The sequence below is a fragment of the Scardinius erythrophthalmus genome (genome assembly GCF_964197995.2).
Source record: "Scardinius erythrophthalmus genome assembly, chromosome: 1".
Taxonomy (NCBI): Eukaryota; Metazoa; Chordata; class Actinopteri; order Cypriniformes; family Leuciscidae; genus Scardinius; species Scardinius erythrophthalmus.
The window spans coordinates 17,013,706-17,036,339 of NC_138221.1; the positions used below are offsets into that span (position 1 = coordinate 17,013,706).

Below are 22,634 nucleotides of genomic sequence, written 5' to 3' on the forward strand. Positions count from 1 at the left end.
CTGACTCAGCGCAAGGAACAGGGATTGGAACAAGTTATTGCTTATGCCAGCAGAACCCTGAACAAAGCAGAGACCAATTACACAGCCACCGAAAAAGACTGTTTGGCTGTAATTTGGGCCCTGTAAAAATGGTAGCACTACCTAGAGCTGCGCACAAACTGTTCACTGTAATCACAGACCACTCAGTGTTACAATGGGTAATGTCTTCCACAAAAACCACGAGTCGCCTCATCCGGTGGGCCTTGCGACTTCAGAGATTTGATTTCATCATTGAATATCGCAAAGGAAAACTAAATATGGCTCCTGATGCTCTGTCTCGGATTCACACCAGTTGTAACCTGTACACCAACCAACACTAATAGGAGAATGCAGAGTTTCCGATGTCTCCAGCCACAATCTGGGAAGAACAGCACAAAGACCCTGTCATCACCAACACCCTTCAAGCACTTGCAGAAAATGACTCCTCTCTAAAAGATCAGTATGAGATAGTGGAAGATAAACTATTATTTATGATACAAATGACATTTAAATGACTGTGATTCTGATCCCCATTGCGTCTCATTTTCATCACGCTGTCCAAGTGTGGTTGGTACTATGTACTGCGAAAGCCCGGGAGGTTGTTGCAAAGTTCTTTTTTCGTTTTCCTGCAGTTTGGGGGGCACTCTCTGCACAAAAAGCGACATCCTCACAAAATGTTTTCACCTGCATCCACATTGCCTCCCATGAACTCTCCTCTCTGCAGCGCTGGGGATGTGTTATCAGACTATTGACTGCTGAGGCCGCATCAGCCATGGTTGTACTTGCACCTTGCAGACGTTTGTGTGTTACATGTACAACTCTGAGAACTTCCTCGAGAACAATTAAGGACGTAATGAAGCGGAGACTTGTCATAGGGTTATACAACCCACTTGCATCCATAGACCACTTTTCTCCTTCTTCTTCCATCTCTTTCAAACAGCGAGTGATGGAAGCATATTGTGATTTGACAGCAGACGGATTGGATATAAAAGATTGGATGAGGTGTAATTTTCTTTTATTAAATCCAGACAAGACAGCGGTACTACTTATCGGTTAAAAAAAACGCCCACAAAACCTCTCAATACAACTTTAACATAGTAGGGTGTCCTGTTACTTTATCCTCTACAGTAAAAGACCTGGGTTATACTAGATTGCAACCTGTCTTTTGAAAATCATATTTCATGTTACAAAAACAGCCTTTTTCCACCTTAGAAACATTGCTAAGCTTCATAATATGCTATCAGTTTCTGATGCAGAAAAGTTAGTTCATGCGTTCATGACCTCGAGACTAGATCACTGTAATGCTTTATTAGCTGGTTGTCCTGCATCCTCAATAAACAAGCTACAGTTAGTCCAAAATGCAGCCACTAGAATTCTTACTAGATCAAGAAAGTATGATCATATAACACCGATTTTATCATCACTACATTGGTTACCTATAAAGTCCCGTATTAATTACAAGGTATTGGTACTTACTTATAAAGCCCTAAACGGTTTAGCTCCAGTCTATTTAATGGATCTTTTATCACCCTATAATCCATCGCGCTCTTTAAGATCACTAAATTCGAGGCTTTTTGTCATACCTAGGATATCCAGATCCACCAAAGGAGGGAGAGCATTTTCACATTTAGCTCCAAAACTCTGGAATAGCTTTCCTGATACTGTACGTTGCTCAGACTCGCTCTCCTAGTTTAAAACTAGATTAAAGATGCATCTCTTCAGCCAGGCATTCATATAATATTTTTAATCTTACAGTTCAAACTACAATCCGGCCTCTAGTTCGTAAACGCCAGAGGAGAACTGGCCCCCGACTGAGCCTGGGTTCTCCCAAGGTTTTTTTTTTTCTCCATTAGGTCACTTGATGGAGTTTTTCGGTTCCTTGCCACTGTTGCCTATGGCTTGCTCAGTTGGGGATATTTTGGGGATATTTAATTTAATTTTATCAATCAATACATTCCACTAGAAACAAACCTTGTTGTATTATTTTAATTTAATACTGTGAAGCTGCTTTGATACAATCTGTATTGTGAAAAGCGCTATACAAATATACTTGACTTGACAGCAGAAACACACCTATATTTGCAAGCCCATTGTGTTTCACTTTGCTGAACTAGCTCTTTTGGTTTAAGAGCAGGGCCGGCGCTAGCCATTTGGGTGCCCTAAGCACAAATGATTGGTTCCCCACCACTTTTGAAACATCTCGTGGCACGAATGTACCAATACAAACAAACAAAACATCTCCAGTTAACCAGCAGAGCATTCATTTCATTCGTTTTTTAAATAAGAGGCGATCTAGCGCTGAAATGTGTTGTTTTTTAAAATCAACTGATCAAAGTGCTCGTTGCCGCTGCGATCAGTGGCGCGGATACTATGTTTGTTTCTGGCTCGCGCTCAGCCTTCACTCAGATGCGCGCTTCAATCCGTTGTGGAGAGACTATTCGTTCCGGTACAATTAGAAAACAAAAAGCACAAAAAGTGACCCTGCCTGATATACAACCACTGAAAAACATAATCGGTTTTGACGAGAAAAAAAAAAAAAACTATATGAGTGCGGATTAGAACTCAGAACCTCTGACACGCTTGGCAAAAATTCTACCCCTGGACCACTTAAATACACGCTTGATTTCGTCGGATCAACATATAATAGGCCTCATTGAACGACCACTTAAACCCAATATTAACATGCTTTAGACATATTTTATTTGTTATTTATACTAGTAGCCTATTGTGATGATTTTTCACGACCCAGATTTTTTGGTGCCCCCCCAAGCACTTGGTGCCCTACGCGCAGTGCGTGATGTGCGTGTGCGGAGCGCCGGCCCTGTTTAAGAGCTAGTGTTTTCTGCATCATGAGAAATCTGCAATGGTAAAATATAATTTGTCAATGACATTTAGACAGGTTTTAATGTCTCTATTCACTGTACACGATTCAACATGTACGAGATTTAGTTTATGTGCCATGCAATGCACATACACAGCAAAGGGGAATTCCTCTCTGATCCGTTGCTGAACTCCACTCAAATGCCCTGACATTACAGAGGCTCCGTCATACGCCTGAGCAATTATGGGAATGTCCTTCAGCCCACACGACTGCAAACCTTCTTTAATGCCAGAAACAATCCCTGCAACTTTGCGAGAATTGGAACAGTCAACAAAGCAAATAAATCGCTCCTTGATCTGAAGTCCCTCCGTGTATCTAATGCAAACAGAAAGTTGCTCAGTCTTTGAGGACTTTGCTTCATCAGCAATAACATCAAGAAAACCAGTCTTGTGTACTCGTTCTCGTGTACAAGCTCTGCACACAATGCAATTATTTCATTCTGAAAGTCTCGGCTTGTGCAGTTAAAGGAACACTTCAACTTTTTGGAACTTTAGCTTATTTACCGTATCACCCAGAGATAGATAAGTCCATACATACCTTTTTCATCTCCGTGCATGCTTTAAGTCAGTTTGACGCACCCACCGCTAGCCTAGCTTAGCACAAAGACTTGATGTAAATGGCTACAGCTAGCATACTAATCCCAATAAGTGACAAAATAACGCCAACATTTTTCTATTTACATGTCGTGATTTGTATAGTCACAGTGTGTACAAATAACAAGGTCATATGAGACACAGACATTTTTTAAACGTTTAAATACTGGGAACTATTTTCTCAGAAGGCGAAGCACTGCTACTTGGGCGGAGTGATGAGCCCAGCACCCGAGAAGCGCCGTTCCGTCAACAAAACCAGCGTGACTAACTAGCTAGTAGTGAACGTGATTCATGATCATGGCTGACTTTGAGGAATTGTCAGAGGATTTTTATTGGGTATCAAACCAAGATCCAGAACCATATCGTTTTGAGCCAGAATACACAGACGAGGAGTTACAAACTTTGGAAGCTGATAGACAATGCCAAACAGACTGAGGTCGAGGGGAGAATCAGAACAGGAGTAGCCTACTATTTCACAAACAAGGTCACTGTCTCTCAAAAATGAAAACTGCCTATCCCCCCTCCAATTCATTAGCAAGTTGAAGGCTTCAGTCCTGAAAGTTACCTTTAGCGCCGCACCAACGTTTTTGACCAATTTTCAAAACTGCGCCCGCCCGCCATCCGCTGATTGGCAAGGCGCTGCTGATGACTTGGTTCCACCGCCCGCCACCCACCCGAATTTAATTAAAATATTCTTTTTTGTCACGTCATCCGCTCGATCCATGGCTGTAACCACCAAAAGCGCATCTCTAGTCTACAGGTGTCAGGATACAGGCCAGGAGACAGAGGTGAGTGAATCCAAACACAGCTTTATTTAAGGTGACAAAAGTGCAAGGTGAGTATTCATTAAATTCAAGTGCAGATTCAGTGAAGATAACTTGATGTGGGGCGGAAAGCAGGTAAGCACTTTCACTTCGGATAAGTTGATGACAAGAAATCACAGTTCATTAATATATGTCTCTCTTCTCTTTCAGATGTGATCGGTAGCAAGCAAGCTCAGATGAAACACCGGAAACTCGAGAGAACACAGGATCACAGGCAGTATGGAACTGAACAGGATTTCTGGAGACAATACAACAATGACACAGAGGTTAGTATTTCAGGTAAGTATATGTTACTTCTTGGAGTCTTGATGCATCAGAGGCTAAGGAGACAACGGATTATGGTCTGTTCCTGTTGGAGACTTGACAATGAACTGGAGCAATGGTGAGTGTTTTATAGAGCTTGATGAGGTTACTGATTGGGAGCAGGTACGGGTGATTAGTAATCCGGAGAGTGAGTGCAGGTGTGCCAAAGAGGATCCTGGGTAATGTAGTGCAAAAACAGACGGTAAACGTGACAACAGGTGTGTTTGGATCTATATCCAGAGCAAGTAGCCATTGATTCATCAGGTCACCGTTTTTGGTTGGAATTCCCCTGTTTATTGTCGCAGCTCTTTACAATACAGCGAACACCCATGATTTTAAACTTTGCATTTACTATTTAGTACTTGCTGACTATTACTCCAACTTTGAGCGAACTCTCTGCTCCTCACCACGGCGCTTCTCGGGTGCTGCGCTAATCACTCCGCCCAAGTAGCAGTGCTTCGCCTTCTGAGAATATAGTTCCCAGTATTTAAATGTTTAAAAAATGTCTGTGTCTCATATGACCTTGTTATTTGTACACACTGTGACTACAAATCACAACATGTAAATAGGAAAATGTTGGCATTATTTTGTCACTTATTGGGATTAGTATGCTAGCTGTAGCCATTTATATCCAGTCTTTGTGCTAAGCTAGGCTAGCGGTGGGTGCGTCAAACAGACTTAAAGCACGCACGGAGATGAAAAAGGTATCACTAAAAGGACTAATCTAACTCTGAGGGATACGGTGAATAAGCTAAAGTCCCAAAAAGTCGAAGTGTTCCTTTAAAATATTTGGACTGCATGGATTCAAAATCAGGGTTGTATTTTGAAAACAAATTACATATGCTTAAATAATTCCCCCTTGCTTCTGCATCGGTATCTTCACGATGTCTGTGGAAAGGGAGGCCTAATTTAGCAAGCAATTTATAATATTAACGGATTTGTACAGCTACTGTCTGTTTTTTTCTACTGTGCTTTGATAGCTGTGTGACAGCTGTGCTGCCACAGATCCCGATGCACCAGCCTGTTTGTAGCTCTCCCACATCTTCATGCTATTTAAATGTACCTGTGACGAAGCGTGTTTTGTCAGCTTCTCTGACAGTTTTTTTTCTGACGAGCTCTCACTTTTGTAAGCAGTTTGTCTGCGTCTGATCTTGCAATATTTGAAGAAAAGTGGCGACAGCAAAAACAAAAAAACTGAATCCAGTGAAATTGAGTACTCCATCCATTGGAACTTGTGATAGTAAAATGTAGAGAAGGCACGATTAACATTTCCAATTAGGCGCTCAAGGAAAGAAGAAAGTATGGGCTGTTTCGGCCCAATAGCTTTCTCCCCAAGGTCAACGTATCCAGATCCAGATGCGGCAGGTTGGCAGTCTTTTCAGTTCTCATTTGTCAAGTCACTTTTCAGCAGAGCGGTTGGTTTCATTTGCCTATCTTGTTTGTATTGCCTTCTGAGTGGATTATTAAAGACGTTATACCTGATCTTCATTGTGTGTTCCTTGCAACCGTTGGTGCTTAATGTAACAATATAGTGTAAAAAATCACATTTGAAATTTGTGCTGGCTACTGTATACAGGCCACCAGGGCACCATACAGACTTTATCAAAGAATTTGCTGACTTTATACCTGATCTTCATTTTCATTGTGAATTCCTTGGATCAGTGTCACAATTATTATTGTGATTTATAGACATATTCATTGATCATCTCTCATCACGTATATTATAATTTTCAGCAGAACTGCCAGAAAGCATCTGGAAGGAGAGGACGGAGAGAACGCCAGTGATCCAGAACCTGCAGAATGAAACATCATGATACTGAAGAACAAAGAGGTTGGTGTTTATTCTTGATTCCTCATTCATTCTTCATGATGAAGAACATGCTGATGCTCACCAGATTTACATTGTTTCATGACCAAACTAGTGATTTATAACACAAATCATCTTCATGACATTAAAATAGATCATAATCGTGCACAGCAGTTGTTGACCAGATTTGATGAGATTAAAATGACTGTTGAACTCATCAGTGATCTTGACTTTGAGCTTCACTTTTCATTTCACATTTCTCTCTCATTTGAAATCTCACTTGATTTAATGTTTCTTCTAGACCTGATGGAGGCGAACGAGAAAGGAAAAACAGAAGCCAAAAAATCGGTCACCACTAAATCTGTCGACATTTCATATGTAAATCAAGTCCGAAGATTCACATGAGAGTTCACACTGGAAAGAAGTTTCTCAGGGTTTCGCTCTGAAATAACTTCTGCTTCTCATTCTGAAGAAAGACCATTTAACTGTGATCAGTGTGGTAAACGGTTTCATTGGGCGTCAGTCCTGAAGAAACACCAGAGATTCATACAAAGGAGAAGATTCATCAGTAATATTACAGCAGAAAAGACACGGCGGTGTGTGTTTCAGTGCTAAAGTCCTTAACTACAGAAGATGAACTGAAAGAGTTTCAGAAAATTCACACTGGAGAAAAAGGCCATAACACTTTTAAGAAAGACATGAATCTGATATAAATTTTTAACTCGTTCTTCATTGTTTTTCATCAGAACATCTAGTTTATCTTCCACTTCTACTCTTCCATGCAAATGCAAGATATGCTTTCATGTATCTTTGAAACTGGACACTTTTCTGATGCTTTGGCTCTTATAAGTCATTAAAGAGAGAGATCTGTCTCATTCGCTTTCACTTTTACTTAGTTTGTATTTTGCTTCATGTAATGATTGATTAAACTCATTTTATCAACATCTCATTGTTATTGTCCATTTTTATTTTCTGCTGATTCTGCTTGAATCAGGAATAATTCTAGTTCTGAAAGTCATGAAGTATCCTGGTATGATTTTTTTCTCAATAGAGCTTTTAAATGCCTAACTAAATTATACATTTCTAGTCAATTTGATGTTTCATTCACACCATGAGACTTCATGAAGTCAGAACAATTACTATGAACTTTAAACAACACACAGTTTTTAGTAAATAAACTGAAATGATTACTGTCTCCATCTCACCACAGCTTTACTCAACCAGCAGAAAGAGTGCAGCGTGAATAAAGAGAAGTGGCGTGTAATCCTTATTGTTATTTGTGTAATGGTGTTTTGGTGTTTTGAAAATAACATTTACTGCAGATCATCAATAGCAATGTTGTATCCATGACAGTGGTTTTTATTCACTAGGGGGCCACGAGATATCTTGAAATTAATGTAAATATATTAATATAGCTTAATTCATTGATTTTTATTATTAATACATTGATTATTAAAAAAGATAAATGAAATGAATAAAAAAAAATTAAAACAAAGCACCTTGTGTAAGTGTTCTGTAATACAGACTGAACAGCGGCTCAAATCACCCAGCCGCTTCATGAACATAGGATACGCAAACTACATCTCTCAGTTGGAAAAGACAACAAGTGTCCCAAATAAAGCTTTGATGGATGACGATTGTAATGAAGGTAAAGACGAATACAGTGATAAAGGAGTTATAGTCCACTATTACTGATGCGCAAACAAACCATCTCGGCTCACTGATCGCTTAAGCGTCATATTTCTGCATAAACACAGTTTGTCACGCAGTTGTCTAAATGAATGTACTGTGTGTGTTTTATAACGGATGCTCATCTAAAGAGAAGTTTGTGAGGATCAGTGATGTTTATATACACATAAACATCAGACGCTCCAAACATAGACACGATAAACGCTTGTTCTAGCAGAGGAAAGGTTCACTGATGACATCGACCCGCCTTCAGATCGCTGCGTTAACACACATTCAGAATGTTTTTATTTTTAATTTGTGTTTTGTTTTGATTAATAATTCAGAATGGATCCGGATAGCTATAATAGTAACAGCGCCCAAGATTCCCCCACAAAGTTACTTGCGTTTCAGATCGGGTCCATTCAGTCATTTAACAAGTCTGAAAACACTGGAGAGGATCCAAGCTGGAAAGAAGCTGCCCTCATGTGATCAGTGCGGATCTAGTTTCAGACTCAAACCAACTCTTAGGCATTACACGAGAGTTCACACTGGGAAGAGGCGGGAGTCAGGTGTGAATCACAGCATTATTCATGATGTTTCACGCCTCCCCACATACAGCCATTCTGACATTAACGGCCCTATTTTAATGATCTAAAATCTTAATAATTATTACTTTTCCCCTCCTCTCCATGTTATACTAGTACCCTCCAAATAGGGCTATAGACACGATAATCGCTTGTTCTATCAGAGGAACTGCTCACTGATGACACCGACCTTCAGATCGCGGAGTTACCACACATTCAGAGTGTTTTTATTTTTCATTTCTATTTTGTTGTGTTTAATAATTCAGAATTGATCCGTATAGCTATACTCAGTCCAGTTGGTCTTGTTTGGAATTGCAGATTGACTTCTTCTTATATGTTCAAGTTACTGTTTAACTGAGCAAAGTACTTTTAAGTTGTAAAGCAAGAATTGTTGAGACTGTGAATGTGTGGACCTTGAAATGCAATCTAAGTCGCTTTGGATTAAAGTGTCTGTCAAATGTGTGAATGTCTGTAAAGTATGTTTGCAAACACAAAACAAAAAAAGAACACTGAAGGTTTCAATCTATCTTGAATTTCTTTTGTTTAAATAATAACAACATGGAGTTGAAAATTAATAATACTAGCATAGAAATGTTTTTGTGAATAAAAAACAGTATTGATTTGGCGAGGAGGGGGCCTTGGAGTAAAAAAGGTGGGGAATCACTGGTCCATGTCATATTGGGAGAAATAACAGTTTTGTCTTTATAGGCTTTTATCATGTATCCTGACTCAAATAATGTGTTTCTAACAGCAAACACTCAGAATAAAGTGAGATGATCTGCTGATGATCCTGAATGGCTTGTTGAATGAGTGTTGATAGTCTGAGGCTCATCAATATTAACAGATCAGCTGAAAACACTCTTTATTTCATGACAATAGTTCCTGTTTTCACCTCATTTATTATGCTGATGTCTTCAGATCTCCTGTAAATTGACACTTAAAGCTCATTTCATTGCTACTATGTAGGCTACATTTATAATTTAGTCTTTATGCGTTGAACTCTTTTTCTTATCATTATTTATTAGGGCTGGGTAAAAAATATCGATTTCTCGATTTTAATCGATTCTCATTTTTACGAAACGATATCGATTCTTAAATGACATGACATGTGACATGGAATCGCTCAATCAGTGTTTCAACCGTGGAAAGACTTTAGTAAATCAGCTTGTAAACAATGTCATGTAACGTCACATTTATCTCAGAAAAACCATATCCTGTGACCATAAACTTGTTAGTCAACTAGAAAAATTAACTCTAGAGAGGAGCATTTTGTTAAATATATGCACCATATTACATATTCATTATAATTTTTAATGTTCTTCAATATTTAATGCATGTTTGAATAAATCTGGAAAGTTTTTTATGACAGCCACCATTTAAATGTTTATATAATTTCATATAACTTTATTATTATAAAAATAAATAAAAGTGTATTTTAAGTGTTTGTATACAAATCAGTTAATTTTTACGTTCAATATTATAGTAGGCTAATGAAGCCTATAGGCTACAGCTAACTCCCATAGTTTACAATAATAGTAAAGAGATTTGTTTTCCTTGAGAAAATTTGCAATGTATTGTACCTGATATCCAAAATAATCAGTATTGAATCGAATCATAATCGAAATCGAATCGAATTGTGAAATGTTTGTCAATACCCAGCCCTATTATTTATATTCGGAATAATTTCATTACATTATTTATATTCTGTTATCAATAAGTATAAAAACAAACTCAGCAACTGATTTTTTTTTTTTTTGGCAGATCAGCTCCTCCCACTTAAATTTACCATAATTGAAGCCCCTCCCACAGCAATCACATCATAAGTGAAGCTCCTCCCACAGCAATCACATCATCAGTGAAGCTCCTCCCTCTGCAATTCACCCATAAATGCTGCAAATTCCCATCAGCTACAAGTGAAGACGAGCATCAGAGCATCAGGAAGAGCTGAAATCTGCAAAGACTGAGTTTATTAAAGAGGACAGTGAGAACATGAGTGATCCAGAACCCTGCAGAATGAAACACACTGAAGATCCTGAAGAACAAAGAGGTTGGTGTTTATTCCTCATTCATTCATGATGCTGAAGAACATTCATGTTAGAAACATTCAAGCACTTCATCACTTTTAGATAAACAGTTTAACTATGAAATGGGTACAAAAGTTTCATTTTTGGTTTTCAAAAAATGGTCAGTAAAGCGAGGTTTGAGAAATATTCATATGTATTGTCAACATCAGGTCATTAATTATAAATTTAGCTCTTTTATTCTAAATTTATATCTGGTTCACATTTTTTGTTAAAATGTTTTTCATAGTTTACAACAATTGTTTCTTTTTATTTATTTATTTATTTTTTGCAATAAACATACTGTATCAAGTAAATGAATGGCAGATAGAGTTATAAGCGTAACCGTTTTTATAAAGTATTGATTTGGCACCGGTAGCGTAAAAAAAAATAAAAAACAATACCCAACCCTAATTATTCATAGTTATAGAGATTAGTCTTATAATATCTTTGGTAACAGGGTAGATGAATGTGGTCAACACTGTGCCATTTGTGTAAAAAAGGCTCAATAATTGAGATTATTTACTTGTCCTCTAATCATGCTGTAAAAAGAGCCCAGATAATTAGTGATCAACAATACTGTTTTTTATGATCAATACCTAGGGATGCACCGATATGAACATTGTTCGATAACTGATAATTCTTTATATTTGTAAGCCGATAACCGAAATATTATCTGATTAATCTAAATCCAAATGTGTTTATAATTGTTGATATCCTGATTACAAAAGTCTCACCGTTAAAAGCCATGACCCAAACACACAATTATAATGTTCTATCATAATTTTATGTAGCCTTTATGATAGACTTGCACTGCAGATGTTGCACTGAACTGTATTTTCCTTTTGGAAGTGATCCAATCATATTTTAAGCAATTTAAAACTCTCATCACTAATCCATTATTATTATATAATCCAAATAATACATTATTGCCTATTTATGTCCCTGATAACTGATATACAGAACAAATACTTATTTATTGTTTATTTTATTTTATTTTTCTTCTGTTTTTGACAACTACAGTTGAACTATAAATCTGGTTAACACTTGTTTTCAATGCTGTAAATTCAGTAATTCAACTTTCACACAAAACCAAATAATAAATAGGAGTAAAAAAAGAGTGCAAAAATAAATAATTGCACAGTCATTAAAATCGTGTTTTTTAAATAACACGTAACAAATAAAGCATTTAAAACTAATTCAAACTCATTAAAAAACATTCTAAACCACCTGTATAAAAAACATTGCTACTTCAATTAACCTTAGTGCTCTCAGTTGCATATTTTATTTATAACAACAGCATTTATATGAACTATAGGCACAATATGAACTATATTTCAACATAAATAAATGACGGGGAAGTCTATCAACTTTGCATAAATATAAGCATTCACTTTCAACAACAGTTTTAAAAGGTTTATGTGTTTAATAGGCTAAAGAGGGAAGAGAATAGAATACGCTGGAATATGAACTGCAATATGCATACGTTGAAAAATAAAGAGAACAATGTTCTGTATCACATTATCGCAAATACCAAGTCCATCTCATCTGGCGTGTCATCAGAATTATTAATGTTTTTGTCTGTCTAGATTGTAAAGAACCAGCTGACAGAGTGCTGTTTTTATCTGTGCGTTTACACAGAACTTGTCTCGCGGAGATCATAAACTCCACACAGCTGTAATAATTTACTGTAGATGTTTAATAGCGAAATAAAGGTTATGTTAATATAATATAGGGAGTTTTAAACGAGAGGATCAGTCTAGACTTTCAGCTTATGAAATTTCTACAGACACTGTTGTGATATGTCACACTCTGTGGTGTTTTTTGTTAAGATAAATTCATTGTATAACAAATAATAAATCCAAAATATAATAGTACTATACAATCTGCTCCACTGGACTGCAAAAAGCTTCTGTTCTTGTAATTAAACTAAGAGGACACAGTGTGACGTTTCTGTGGCAAGCAGAGCGAGAATTGAGTTCGCCAAACTCGAGCTGGAACACAGGGGACTCGCTTTATTTAATTAATATAAAAAAAAAACAGCAAAATGGTCATATTTTATAGCAGTTGTCTACTTTTATGTCCTTTCACTTCATTTTTTTCTCTTTGTATTATTTTGATGATTTTGTTTCTTTCACTTCAGATCTGATGGAAGAGAACGAGGAGCGTGAAGAAAACTTGAGTCGCTCAAAGAATAAACAGACATTTTTAAAGAAAAGAAGAGTCAAGAAATCTTTCACCTGCACTCAGTGTGGAAAGACTATCACACAATCATCATACCTTGAAAGACACATGAGAATCCACACTGGAGAAAAGCCGTTCAAATGTGATCAATGTGAAAAGAGATACTCGCACAAACATGATCTTAATCTTCACATGAGAGTTCACACTGGAGAGAAGAAGCCATTCATATGTGATCAGTGCGGGAAGAGTTTCAAAGGATCAGCAAACCTTGAAAGACACATGAGGATCCACACCGGAGAAAAGCCGTTCACATGTGATCAATGTGAAAAGAGATACTCGCACAAACATGATCTTAAGCTTCACATGAGAGTTCACACTGGAGAGAAACCGTTCTCATGTGATCAGTGTGAAAAGAGATTCTCAAACAAACAACATTTTGAGATTCACATGAGGATCCACACCGGAGAGAAGCCATTCACATGTGATCAGTGCGGGAAGAGCTTCACACAAAAACAACATCTTAATCTTCACATGAGAGTTCACACCGGAGAAAAGCCGTACACATGCGATCAATGCGGGAAGAGTTTCACACAATCATCACACTTTAAAGAACACATGAAGATCCACACCGGAGAGAAGCCGTTCACATGTGATCAATGTGGGAAAACATTTCTTAGGGCATCAGAGCTGAAGTCACACCTGACAGTTCATACAAAGGAGAAGCCGCATTCATGTTCTGTGTGTGGAAAGAGATTTTCACTGCGGCAAAATTTAAAAGTACATAAAAAAATTCACACTGGTGTGAGAGAGTACATGTGCTTTGAGTGTGAGAAGACTTTTATTTCAGCGCAATCTTTAAAACAGCACCAGAGAATTCACACTGGAGAAAAACCTTACAAGTGTTCACACTGTGACAAGAGATTCATTCGTTCAGCAGATCTAAAATCACATGAGAGGAACCATGGAGAAAAACCTTACAAGTGTTTACACTGTGACAAGAGATTCATTCAGTTGGCAGATTTGAAAGCACATGAGAGGATCCACACTGGAGAGAAGCCGCACACGTGTGATCAGTGTGGAAAGAGTTTCTCTTTTAAAAGTCACCTGAAGAGACACATGAAGATCCACACAGTGGAGAAACCATGATCCCTCTTCTTTACTCACTCAAATGGAAAACAATCACAGTCTGAGATCACAGTTAGTAGTTCATCTTTATGTGCTGAGCATTAAAGTCTCTCCTGTGTAAGTTAGTTTCCTAACAGCCATGATGAGCAACAGGACATATTGGTGGTTGCTTGCATTCTGCTTCACATTTTTCACATTATTATGATATATTGAGTTATAATTATAAGACAGTATCTCATTATTATGACAACATTTCTCATTATGAGATGTTAAGTCGTTATTATGAGAAAGCATCTCGTTATAATGCAATGTTAAGTTATTATGAGATACTAAGTTTATAATTATGACACCATTTCTCATTATTGTGACTTCCATATTTATATTATTTGCGCAACTGTGATGGAAACAGACTTCCATACTTTGTCCCACGGACATCATGTGACTAAACAGATGGATGTAAATCAGCTTTCTGTTTCTAACATCTGCTTGTTATTAATAATTTAGGCTAATGAATTAGTTGCAGCCCTAGTTCATTTAAGTTGGATTTGATCATTAAAAACAATTGAAGAAAAAGAGTTTGTTGCCGTGGCTTAGACAAAACCTGATTATCATGTTATACTGCGCAATTTGAAGATCTTGAGTTACAGATGTTACAGTTCTGTTCAGTTAGTTTCATGTTTCTCTCTCATTTGAAATCTCACTTGATTTAATGTTTCTTTTAGATCTGATGGAGCCGAACATTCTTCTCATTCTGAAGAAAGACCATTTAACTGTGATCAGTGCGGTAAACGGTTTCATTTTCAGATGAACTGAAAGACCACCAGAAAATTCACACTGGAGAAGAAGGCCATAACACTTTTAAGAGAGACATGAATCTGATATGAATTTTGTACTTGTTCTTCATTGTTTTTCATCAGAACACTTAGTTTCTCTTCCACTTCTACTCTTCCATGCAAATGTAAGATATGCTTTCATATATCTTTGAAACTGGACACTTTTCTGATGCTTTGGCTCTTATAAGTCATTAAAGAGAGAGATATGTCTCATTCACTTTCACTTTTACTTTATGTTTGTATTTGCTTCATGTAATGATTGATTAAACTCATTTATCAACATCTCATTGTTATTGTCCTTTTTTATTTTCTGCTGATTATGCTTGAATCAGGAATAATTCTAGTTCTGAAAGTCATGAAGTATCCTGGTATGATTGCTTTTTGAGCTATCCATGTTTTTTTCTCAATAGAGCTTTTAAAGGAGAAGTTCACTTTAAAAAAAAACTTTTGCTGATAATTTACTCACCCCCATGTCATCCAAGATGTCCATGTCTTTCTTTCTTCAGTCGAAAAGAAATTAAGGTTTTTGATGAAAACATTCCAGGATTTCCCCCCATATTATGGAGTCCAATGGGACCCAAACGGTTCAAGGTCCAAATGACAGTTTCAGTGCAGCTTCAAAGGGCTTTAAACGATACCAGACGATGAATAAGGGTCTTATCTAGCGAAACGATCGGTCATTTCAAAAATAAATAAAAAAGCTTAAGTTTTATAAGCACAAATGTTCACCTTGCTCTGTTCTGTGATGCACGTTCGTGACGTCACGTAATACGCAATTACGTTGAAAAGGTCAAGTTTGACTTGTTTACAAATGTGCGAAACGAGGACCATATACACATTTTCAAATGTATTTGTGTCAGTTTATCGTTTAAAATGCCCATTTCGTGTGCATATCCTGGGTGTTTTAATATTAAAAAGCCAAAAAGAACATTTTCTTCAGGACAGAAATTTTTCAAGCGTGACCTTTTCAACGTAATTGCGTATTACGTGACGTCACGAACGCGCATCACAGAACAGAGCAAGGCGAACATTTGTGCTTATAAAACAAACTTTTTAATTTTTTTTTTTAAATGACCGATCGTTTCGCTAGATAAGACCCTTATTCATCGTCTGGTATCGTTTAAAGCCCTTTGAAGCTGCACTGAAACTGTCATTTGGACCTTGAACCATTTGGGTCCCATTGGAATCCATAATGTGGGGAAAAATCCTGGAATGTTTTCATCAAAAACGTTAATTTCTTTTCGACTCAAGAAAGAAAGACATGGACATCTTGGATGACATGGGGGTGAGTAAATTATCAGCAAAAGTTTTTTTTAAAGTGAACTTCTCCTTTAAATGCCTAATTAAATTATACATTTCTAGTCAGTTTAATGTTTCATTCACACCATGAGTCTTCATGAAGTCAGAACAATTAGCCTACTATGAACTTTAAACAACACAGTTTTTAATAAATAAACTGAAATGATAATCTCAACACATGAATGTACTGTGTGCGTTTTATAACGGATGCTCATCTAAAGAGAAGTTTGTGAGGATCAGTGGTGTTCATACACACATAAACATCAGACGCTCCAAACATTTTTCCGGACCTCTTTACTGAAGGTAAAAGTCGCCGTAATCTTTACTGACATTGTCCGTAATGATTACTTAATGATTACTTAGATGGCACATTTGGACAGGACTAAAATCACGGAGAAGCTCTGGTAACTATTACTTTTCCTCACCTCTCCATGTACAGTGGGTACGTAAAGTATTCATACCCCCGGTAAATATGATCAAAAATGGCTGTAAAAAATAAATCTTTCATTCAAAAATTTGTATCTTTCATTCAATTTTTTTTATCTTTCATTCAAAAAAATTGGCAACAATCTAACCTTTCATTGAAGTAAAATAATTCAAATTGGGGGGGAAATCACATTATGAAATAAATGTTTTTCTCCAAAACATGTTGGCCACAATTATTCATACCTCATATCTCTGAAGTATAATCCCATTAATATTTACCTTTTTCAGCACACCAGGGTGACTAGGAACATGAAATTGTCCAGCCATGACTTCTTGTTTCACAGAATTTTAAATATAAGGAAACACAAAGGCCAAATTCCCTTAATCATCCATCAAAATTTGTAAAACCAAATAATACAGTTCTGAGTTGCAGCAAAAGATTGTTGAGCATCACAAAATAGAAAGTGGCTGTAAGAAAATAGCTAAATAATTGAAAATTCCCATTTTGACCATCAGGGCAATAATTAAGAAGTTATAATCAAGTAAAAATGTTATAAATCTGCCAGGAAGAGGACATGTGTCTATATTGTCTTAATGCACGGTGAGGAGGATGGTTTGAGTGGCCAAAGACTCTTCAAGGATCAAAGATGGAGAATTGCAGAGATTAGTTGAGTCTTGGGTGTCAGAAAGCCTATTTAAAAAAAAAAAAAAAAAAAAAAAAAATAATAAAAAAACACTACAACCCACATGTTGTTTGGGAGGGTTTCAAGAAAAATGCTCCTCGCTCATCCAAAAAAACACTCCAGCATATTCAGTGGTCAGACACGACTGGATCTTCAAACGGCACAGGGTTCTGTGGTCAGATGAAACTAAAAAAAGAGCTTTTTGGCAGCAAACACGCTAGATGGGTTTGGTGCACACAAGAATAAAAAGTACCCCATGTGTACAATTTAATATACCATTGGATCTTTAAAGGTCCCGTTCTATGCCCCTTTTCACAAGATGTAAAATAAGTCTCTGATGTCCCCAGAGTGTGTATGTGAAGTTTGAGCTCAAAATACCCAACAGATCATTTTTTACAGCATGTTTAAATTGACATTTTTTGGGGCTCAGAAAAACAAGCCGTTTCAGTGTGTCCCCTTTAAATGCAAATGAGCTGCTGCTGGACGACACAGGGGGCGGAGCTTCATGAGCTCGCGCTCAGTCTGTCAGGAAAAATTCATCTCACGGAATGATGATAATATCAGAAACTCTCAGTAACGGCGTTCATTTCAAGTCGGACAATAATGCCTACAGAGTCAGAGTGCTGTATAGAGATGAAACAGGTGTGGTTTAGTAGTTAAATTACGGTTATTATAACGTATTTGTCATCTGCTTGTAGGCTATGTATCCATTATTTATTAATAGCCTACAAGTCTGCTGTCTGAATGATGATCAAACATGTACTGATGAGTTTAATAAAGTTTATTGTACATCACACAAAAGATGAAGCGTCAGTTTTACTTCAGAAAATCACCGTAAGAGCTGAGTAAACACAGTAGGCTAAGTTATAAGAAGTGCGCAAGTAGCCAGTAGAGTTGAGGGAGCATTCCTGTGGGCGGAGGTTAGTCAAGAAACAGTTCTGGTGACATCACTAAAGCAGGATGTAGAGGGGTGTAGTCCAATCGAGCCGTTTTTTGTAGTCAACTTCTGTTAAATAAAATATCTCGCTTGGCATTGAACTTTGAGCTTTATAATTTTACAGATATTATTTATGCTCTAACAGCAACATTACACACTAACTAAAGTTTGAAACATGGAATCGCATGCAACGGGACCTTTAATGTTGTGGGTATATTTTTCTGCTGGAGGTCCTGGACTTCTTATTCAGATACATGTCATTGTGGATTCTATCAAATATCAACGGATAAAAATAAAAAAAATCCAAAACCGGGCGGCTTCTGCTAGAAATCTGTCACGGAATAGTTGAACGTGAGACGAGGATACAGATGCAGAGGAAATTTATTGATGACATGCAGACAGGGTAACAAACTCAAAACTCAGAGACTCCAAGAACAAGAAACTCTGACAACGAACCAGCACAAGACTACAAACACAAGGAGGCTAAATAGGGGAACAAACAAAGGAAGGTAACGAGACAGACAGGTGGGACAAATTAACCAATAATCAGATAACAAGATGGGAGGGGCTAGACAACAGACACGAGCACATGGCCCAAAATAACAAAACACCCATGTGCAGCACAAGACAGGACAGGCATGTGACATTACCGCCTCCCTATGGAGCGGCTACCAGACGAATCTCTAGGATCTTGGATAGCATAGAAAAATAATCCAATAACGTTTCAGCGGCCATCTTGTCGGAAGACACAGGCTCGGCGGACGTGACGTGAACACTCTCGGCGGCGGCCATCTTGTCGGAAGACACAGGCTCGGCAGACGTGACGTGAACACTCTCGGCGGCGGCCATCTTGTCCGAAGACACAGGCTCGGCAGGCGTGACGTGAACAGTCTCTGGCTGGGCAGACGTGCTGGGTCTCCTCCACGCATGTAGTACCGCTATTGCATAGAAGAGATGCACAGCCCTCCTGGCCATGGCAGGACTGATGATAGGGAGTTCTGGGACCACCGGACTCTGGAACACCGGACTCGGGACCACCGGACTCGGGACTACCGGAACAGGCATGGAGGAAGTCTTCCTTCTCCTCCGTTTCGGGACCACCGGAACTGGGACCACCGGAACTGGGACCACCGGACTCGGGATCACCGGAACTGGGACCACCGGACTCGGGACCACCAGAACAGGAACCACCGTGACAGGCATGGAGGAAGTCTTCTTTCTCCTCCTCCGTTTCGGGGCCACCGGAACTGGGACCACCGGAACTGTCACGGAGGGGTTCTTCCCTCTCCTCCGTTTCGGGATCAGCGGTGAAGGCTCTCCTTTCAGCTGACTGTCATCAGCCGTGGTCCTCTCCTCCTCCATAGTCCTTTGAGCGCACCTGGCGAAGTATTCCAGTAAGGAAATAGAAGATCCTTTCTCCTCTCCCTGAGGAAAAATCTCACTCCGCTGTATCCACATAGTAGGCTGGTTCGTTCTGTCACGTAATAGTTGAACGTGAGACGAGGATACAGATGCAGAGGAAATTTATTGATGACATGCCGACAGGGTAACAAACTCAAAACTTAGAGACTCCAAGAACAAGAAACCAGCACAAGACTTCTTCTTCTTCTTCTTTTTTATTGGCGGTTGGCATACCAATTTGTTGCATTACCGCCACCAACTGTTTGGGGTGTGGAGCTTCAATGCGGATTTCTACTAACACGTAATAATAATAACAAAAAAAAAAAAATAAAAAAAAAAAAAAATAAAAAAATAAAGTATATATTCTTGATTATTCTTAAATTCGATCAAATAGCTCTGTTTCTTTAAGGTATCTCATGACAGCTGGCCATGCTGATGGCTTTGATGTAGAAAAGGAAAGTAAACCCTCTACTGATAAATGTGTGTAACCTAATTCTTTAACTTGTTCTAACAATATGATTCGTTCTGTTCTGTATGCTTCACATTCTATTAATATATGCTCTACCGTTTCTCTCCTGTCACAATTAATGCATAGTCCTGTTGCGTGTTTCCCTAAACGATTGAGATTATGATTAAGACCTGTGTGTCCAATTCTTAGCCTTGTGATAACAGATTCCCCCCTTCGTTTCCAACCACCCTGCCTCCTTGTTTTCACTTGTTTCTGTATTTTATATAAAAAACGACCTTTTGCCTCCTTTTCCCATTGTTCTTGCCATATCCTATTGATTCTTGTTTTAATGATACACTTAATTTCCATTTTACTCAATGGAACTGTCCATTGTATGTCTGACTTAAGAGTCTTTTTAGCCAAACGATCAGCTTCTTCATTACCCTCTATTTCTACGTGAGATGGGACCCACATAAAACACACTGTAATATTAAGATTTTTTAATCTATATAAACTATGAAAAATTTCACAAATCAAGTCAGGCCTACAAACAGATTTGCAATTTGCTATACTTATTAATGATGCCATTGAGTCTGAACATATGATATATTGATTATGCCCAACCTCCTCTATCCATGTGAGTGCTAGTAAAATAGCTAAAAGCTCCACAGTATACACTGCTAAATAATCTGAAGTTCTTTTTAAAATTGATTTCTGAAAATGTGGTATATATACTGCTGCTCCCGTCTTTCCTGTACTTGGGTCTTTTGATCCGTCTGTAAATATTTGAATACTATTATTATAGTTACTACATAGATATTGTTTTACCAGATCATTTATCACACCATATTCCTTGTATTGTTTTAACATCTTTGCGATTTCTAGGTCCACAACTGGTAATGGAAATATCCAAGGAGGAATAGCAGATAATGCCACTGTACAGCTGTAATGTAATTCCACAATTCCCAGTTTCTCAGCTTGACTGTTTCCCACCCATCCAAAACTGTTAAACTGCTTCCTTCCATGTTCCCAACATGCGTTCAACACTGGTTTGGTTGGATGACCCTGCTTATGTCCCTGCAAATTTACCCAATATACCATGGCAAGCTGAAGACGTCTAAGAGATAAAGGCATCTCCCCTACCTCCACCTGGAGAGCTGGAATTGACGAAGTCTTGAATGCACCACTACATAGGCGGAGAGCTTGTGCTTGGACCAGGTCGAGCTTCTTCAAATGAGATTTTGCAGCTGAGCTAAATGTAATGCATGCATAATCAAATGTTGATCTAATTAAGGCAATATAAATATGTTTAAGAGAGTTCATACTAGCACCCCAACCACTTCCTACCAGACATCTCATAACATTAACTGCCTTTTTACATTTGGTAACATTCCTCTGTATGTGATCACCAAATGTCAGCTTATGATCCATCCATACACCTAAAAACCTTATATTTTGTACCTGTTTAACTGATTGCCCATAAAGAGTAACTTGTATTGCAGGAGTGTTACGTTTCTTAGAGAAACAAATAACCTGTGTTTTGTCTACAGAAAACCGAAAACCCCACCTGTTTCCCCAGTTCTCAACATTACTGACTGCTGTCTGTAGTTTCTTTTCAACAAATGCTGCATTACGACCGCTTACCCATATTGCCCCATCATCTGCATATAGTGATCTCCCAAGGCTAGCATCAACCTCTGAAAAAACCTCATTAATCATGATATTAAATAAAATAGGACTACATACACTTCCTTGTGGTACTCCATTTTCTATAGAGTAAACATTAGAGTAAGATACTCCAATTCTTACCTCTATAGTCCTGTCTTTCAGAAAATTCATGATCCAGTTGAACATTCTTCCACCAATTCCCATGGATTCTAATTTAATAAGAAGACCCTCTTTCCATAACATGTCATAGGCCTTCTCCACATCAAAGAAGACAGCAGCTACTATTTCTTTTTTAACCTGAGCCTTCCTAATTTCATCCTCCAAACATATCACTGGATCCATAGTTGTCCTTCCTCTACGGAAACCACTCTGTTGTGGTATTAGCAAATTCCTACTCTCTAATATGTAAGTTAACCTGTCTGTGACCATACGTTCCATTATTTTACATATATTGGATGTTAATGCGATAGGTCTATAGCTGGTTGTTAAACCTTTATCCCCAGCACAAGACTACAAACACAAGGAGGCTAAATAGGGGAACAAACAAAGGAGGGTAACGTGACAGACAGGTGGGACAAATTAACCAATAATCAGATAACAAGATGGGAGGGGCTAGACAACAGACACGAGCACATGGCCCAAAATAACAAAACACCCATGTGCAGCACAAGACAGGACAGGCATGTGACAAAGTCTTATAATGGGCCGTGGTTGGATCTTCCATCAGGACAACGATCCAAAACAAACATCAAAATCAACACAAAAATGTGTTATGGAGCACAAAATAAAGCTTCTGCCATGACTGTCCCAGTTCCATGGCCTGATGAGTGGAGTGAACTGAAGAGAAGAAGCACCAACATGGATCTGTGAATCTGAGGATCTGGAGAGATTC

At 38.1% G+C, this 22,634-nt stretch overlaps 1 protein-coding gene across 1 annotated transcript; it reads left to right on the forward strand.

Annotated features, from left to right (window-relative positions):
• The first annotated feature begins 10,595 nt into the window (after positions 1-10,595).
• On the forward strand, positions 10,596-15,158 carry LOC308691772 (uncharacterized protein). Its single transcript, XM_081367327.1, has 3 exons — positions 10,596-10,725; positions 12,882-14,119; positions 14,770-15,158. Exons 1-2 carry the CDS (start codon positions 10,668-10,670, stop codon positions 14,066-14,068), a joined length of 1,245 nt encoding a protein of 414 aa, XP_081223453.1. The 5' UTR covers positions 10,596-10,667; the 3' UTR covers positions 14,069-14,119; positions 14,770-15,158.
• Positions 15,159-22,634: the final 7,476 nt, after the last annotated feature.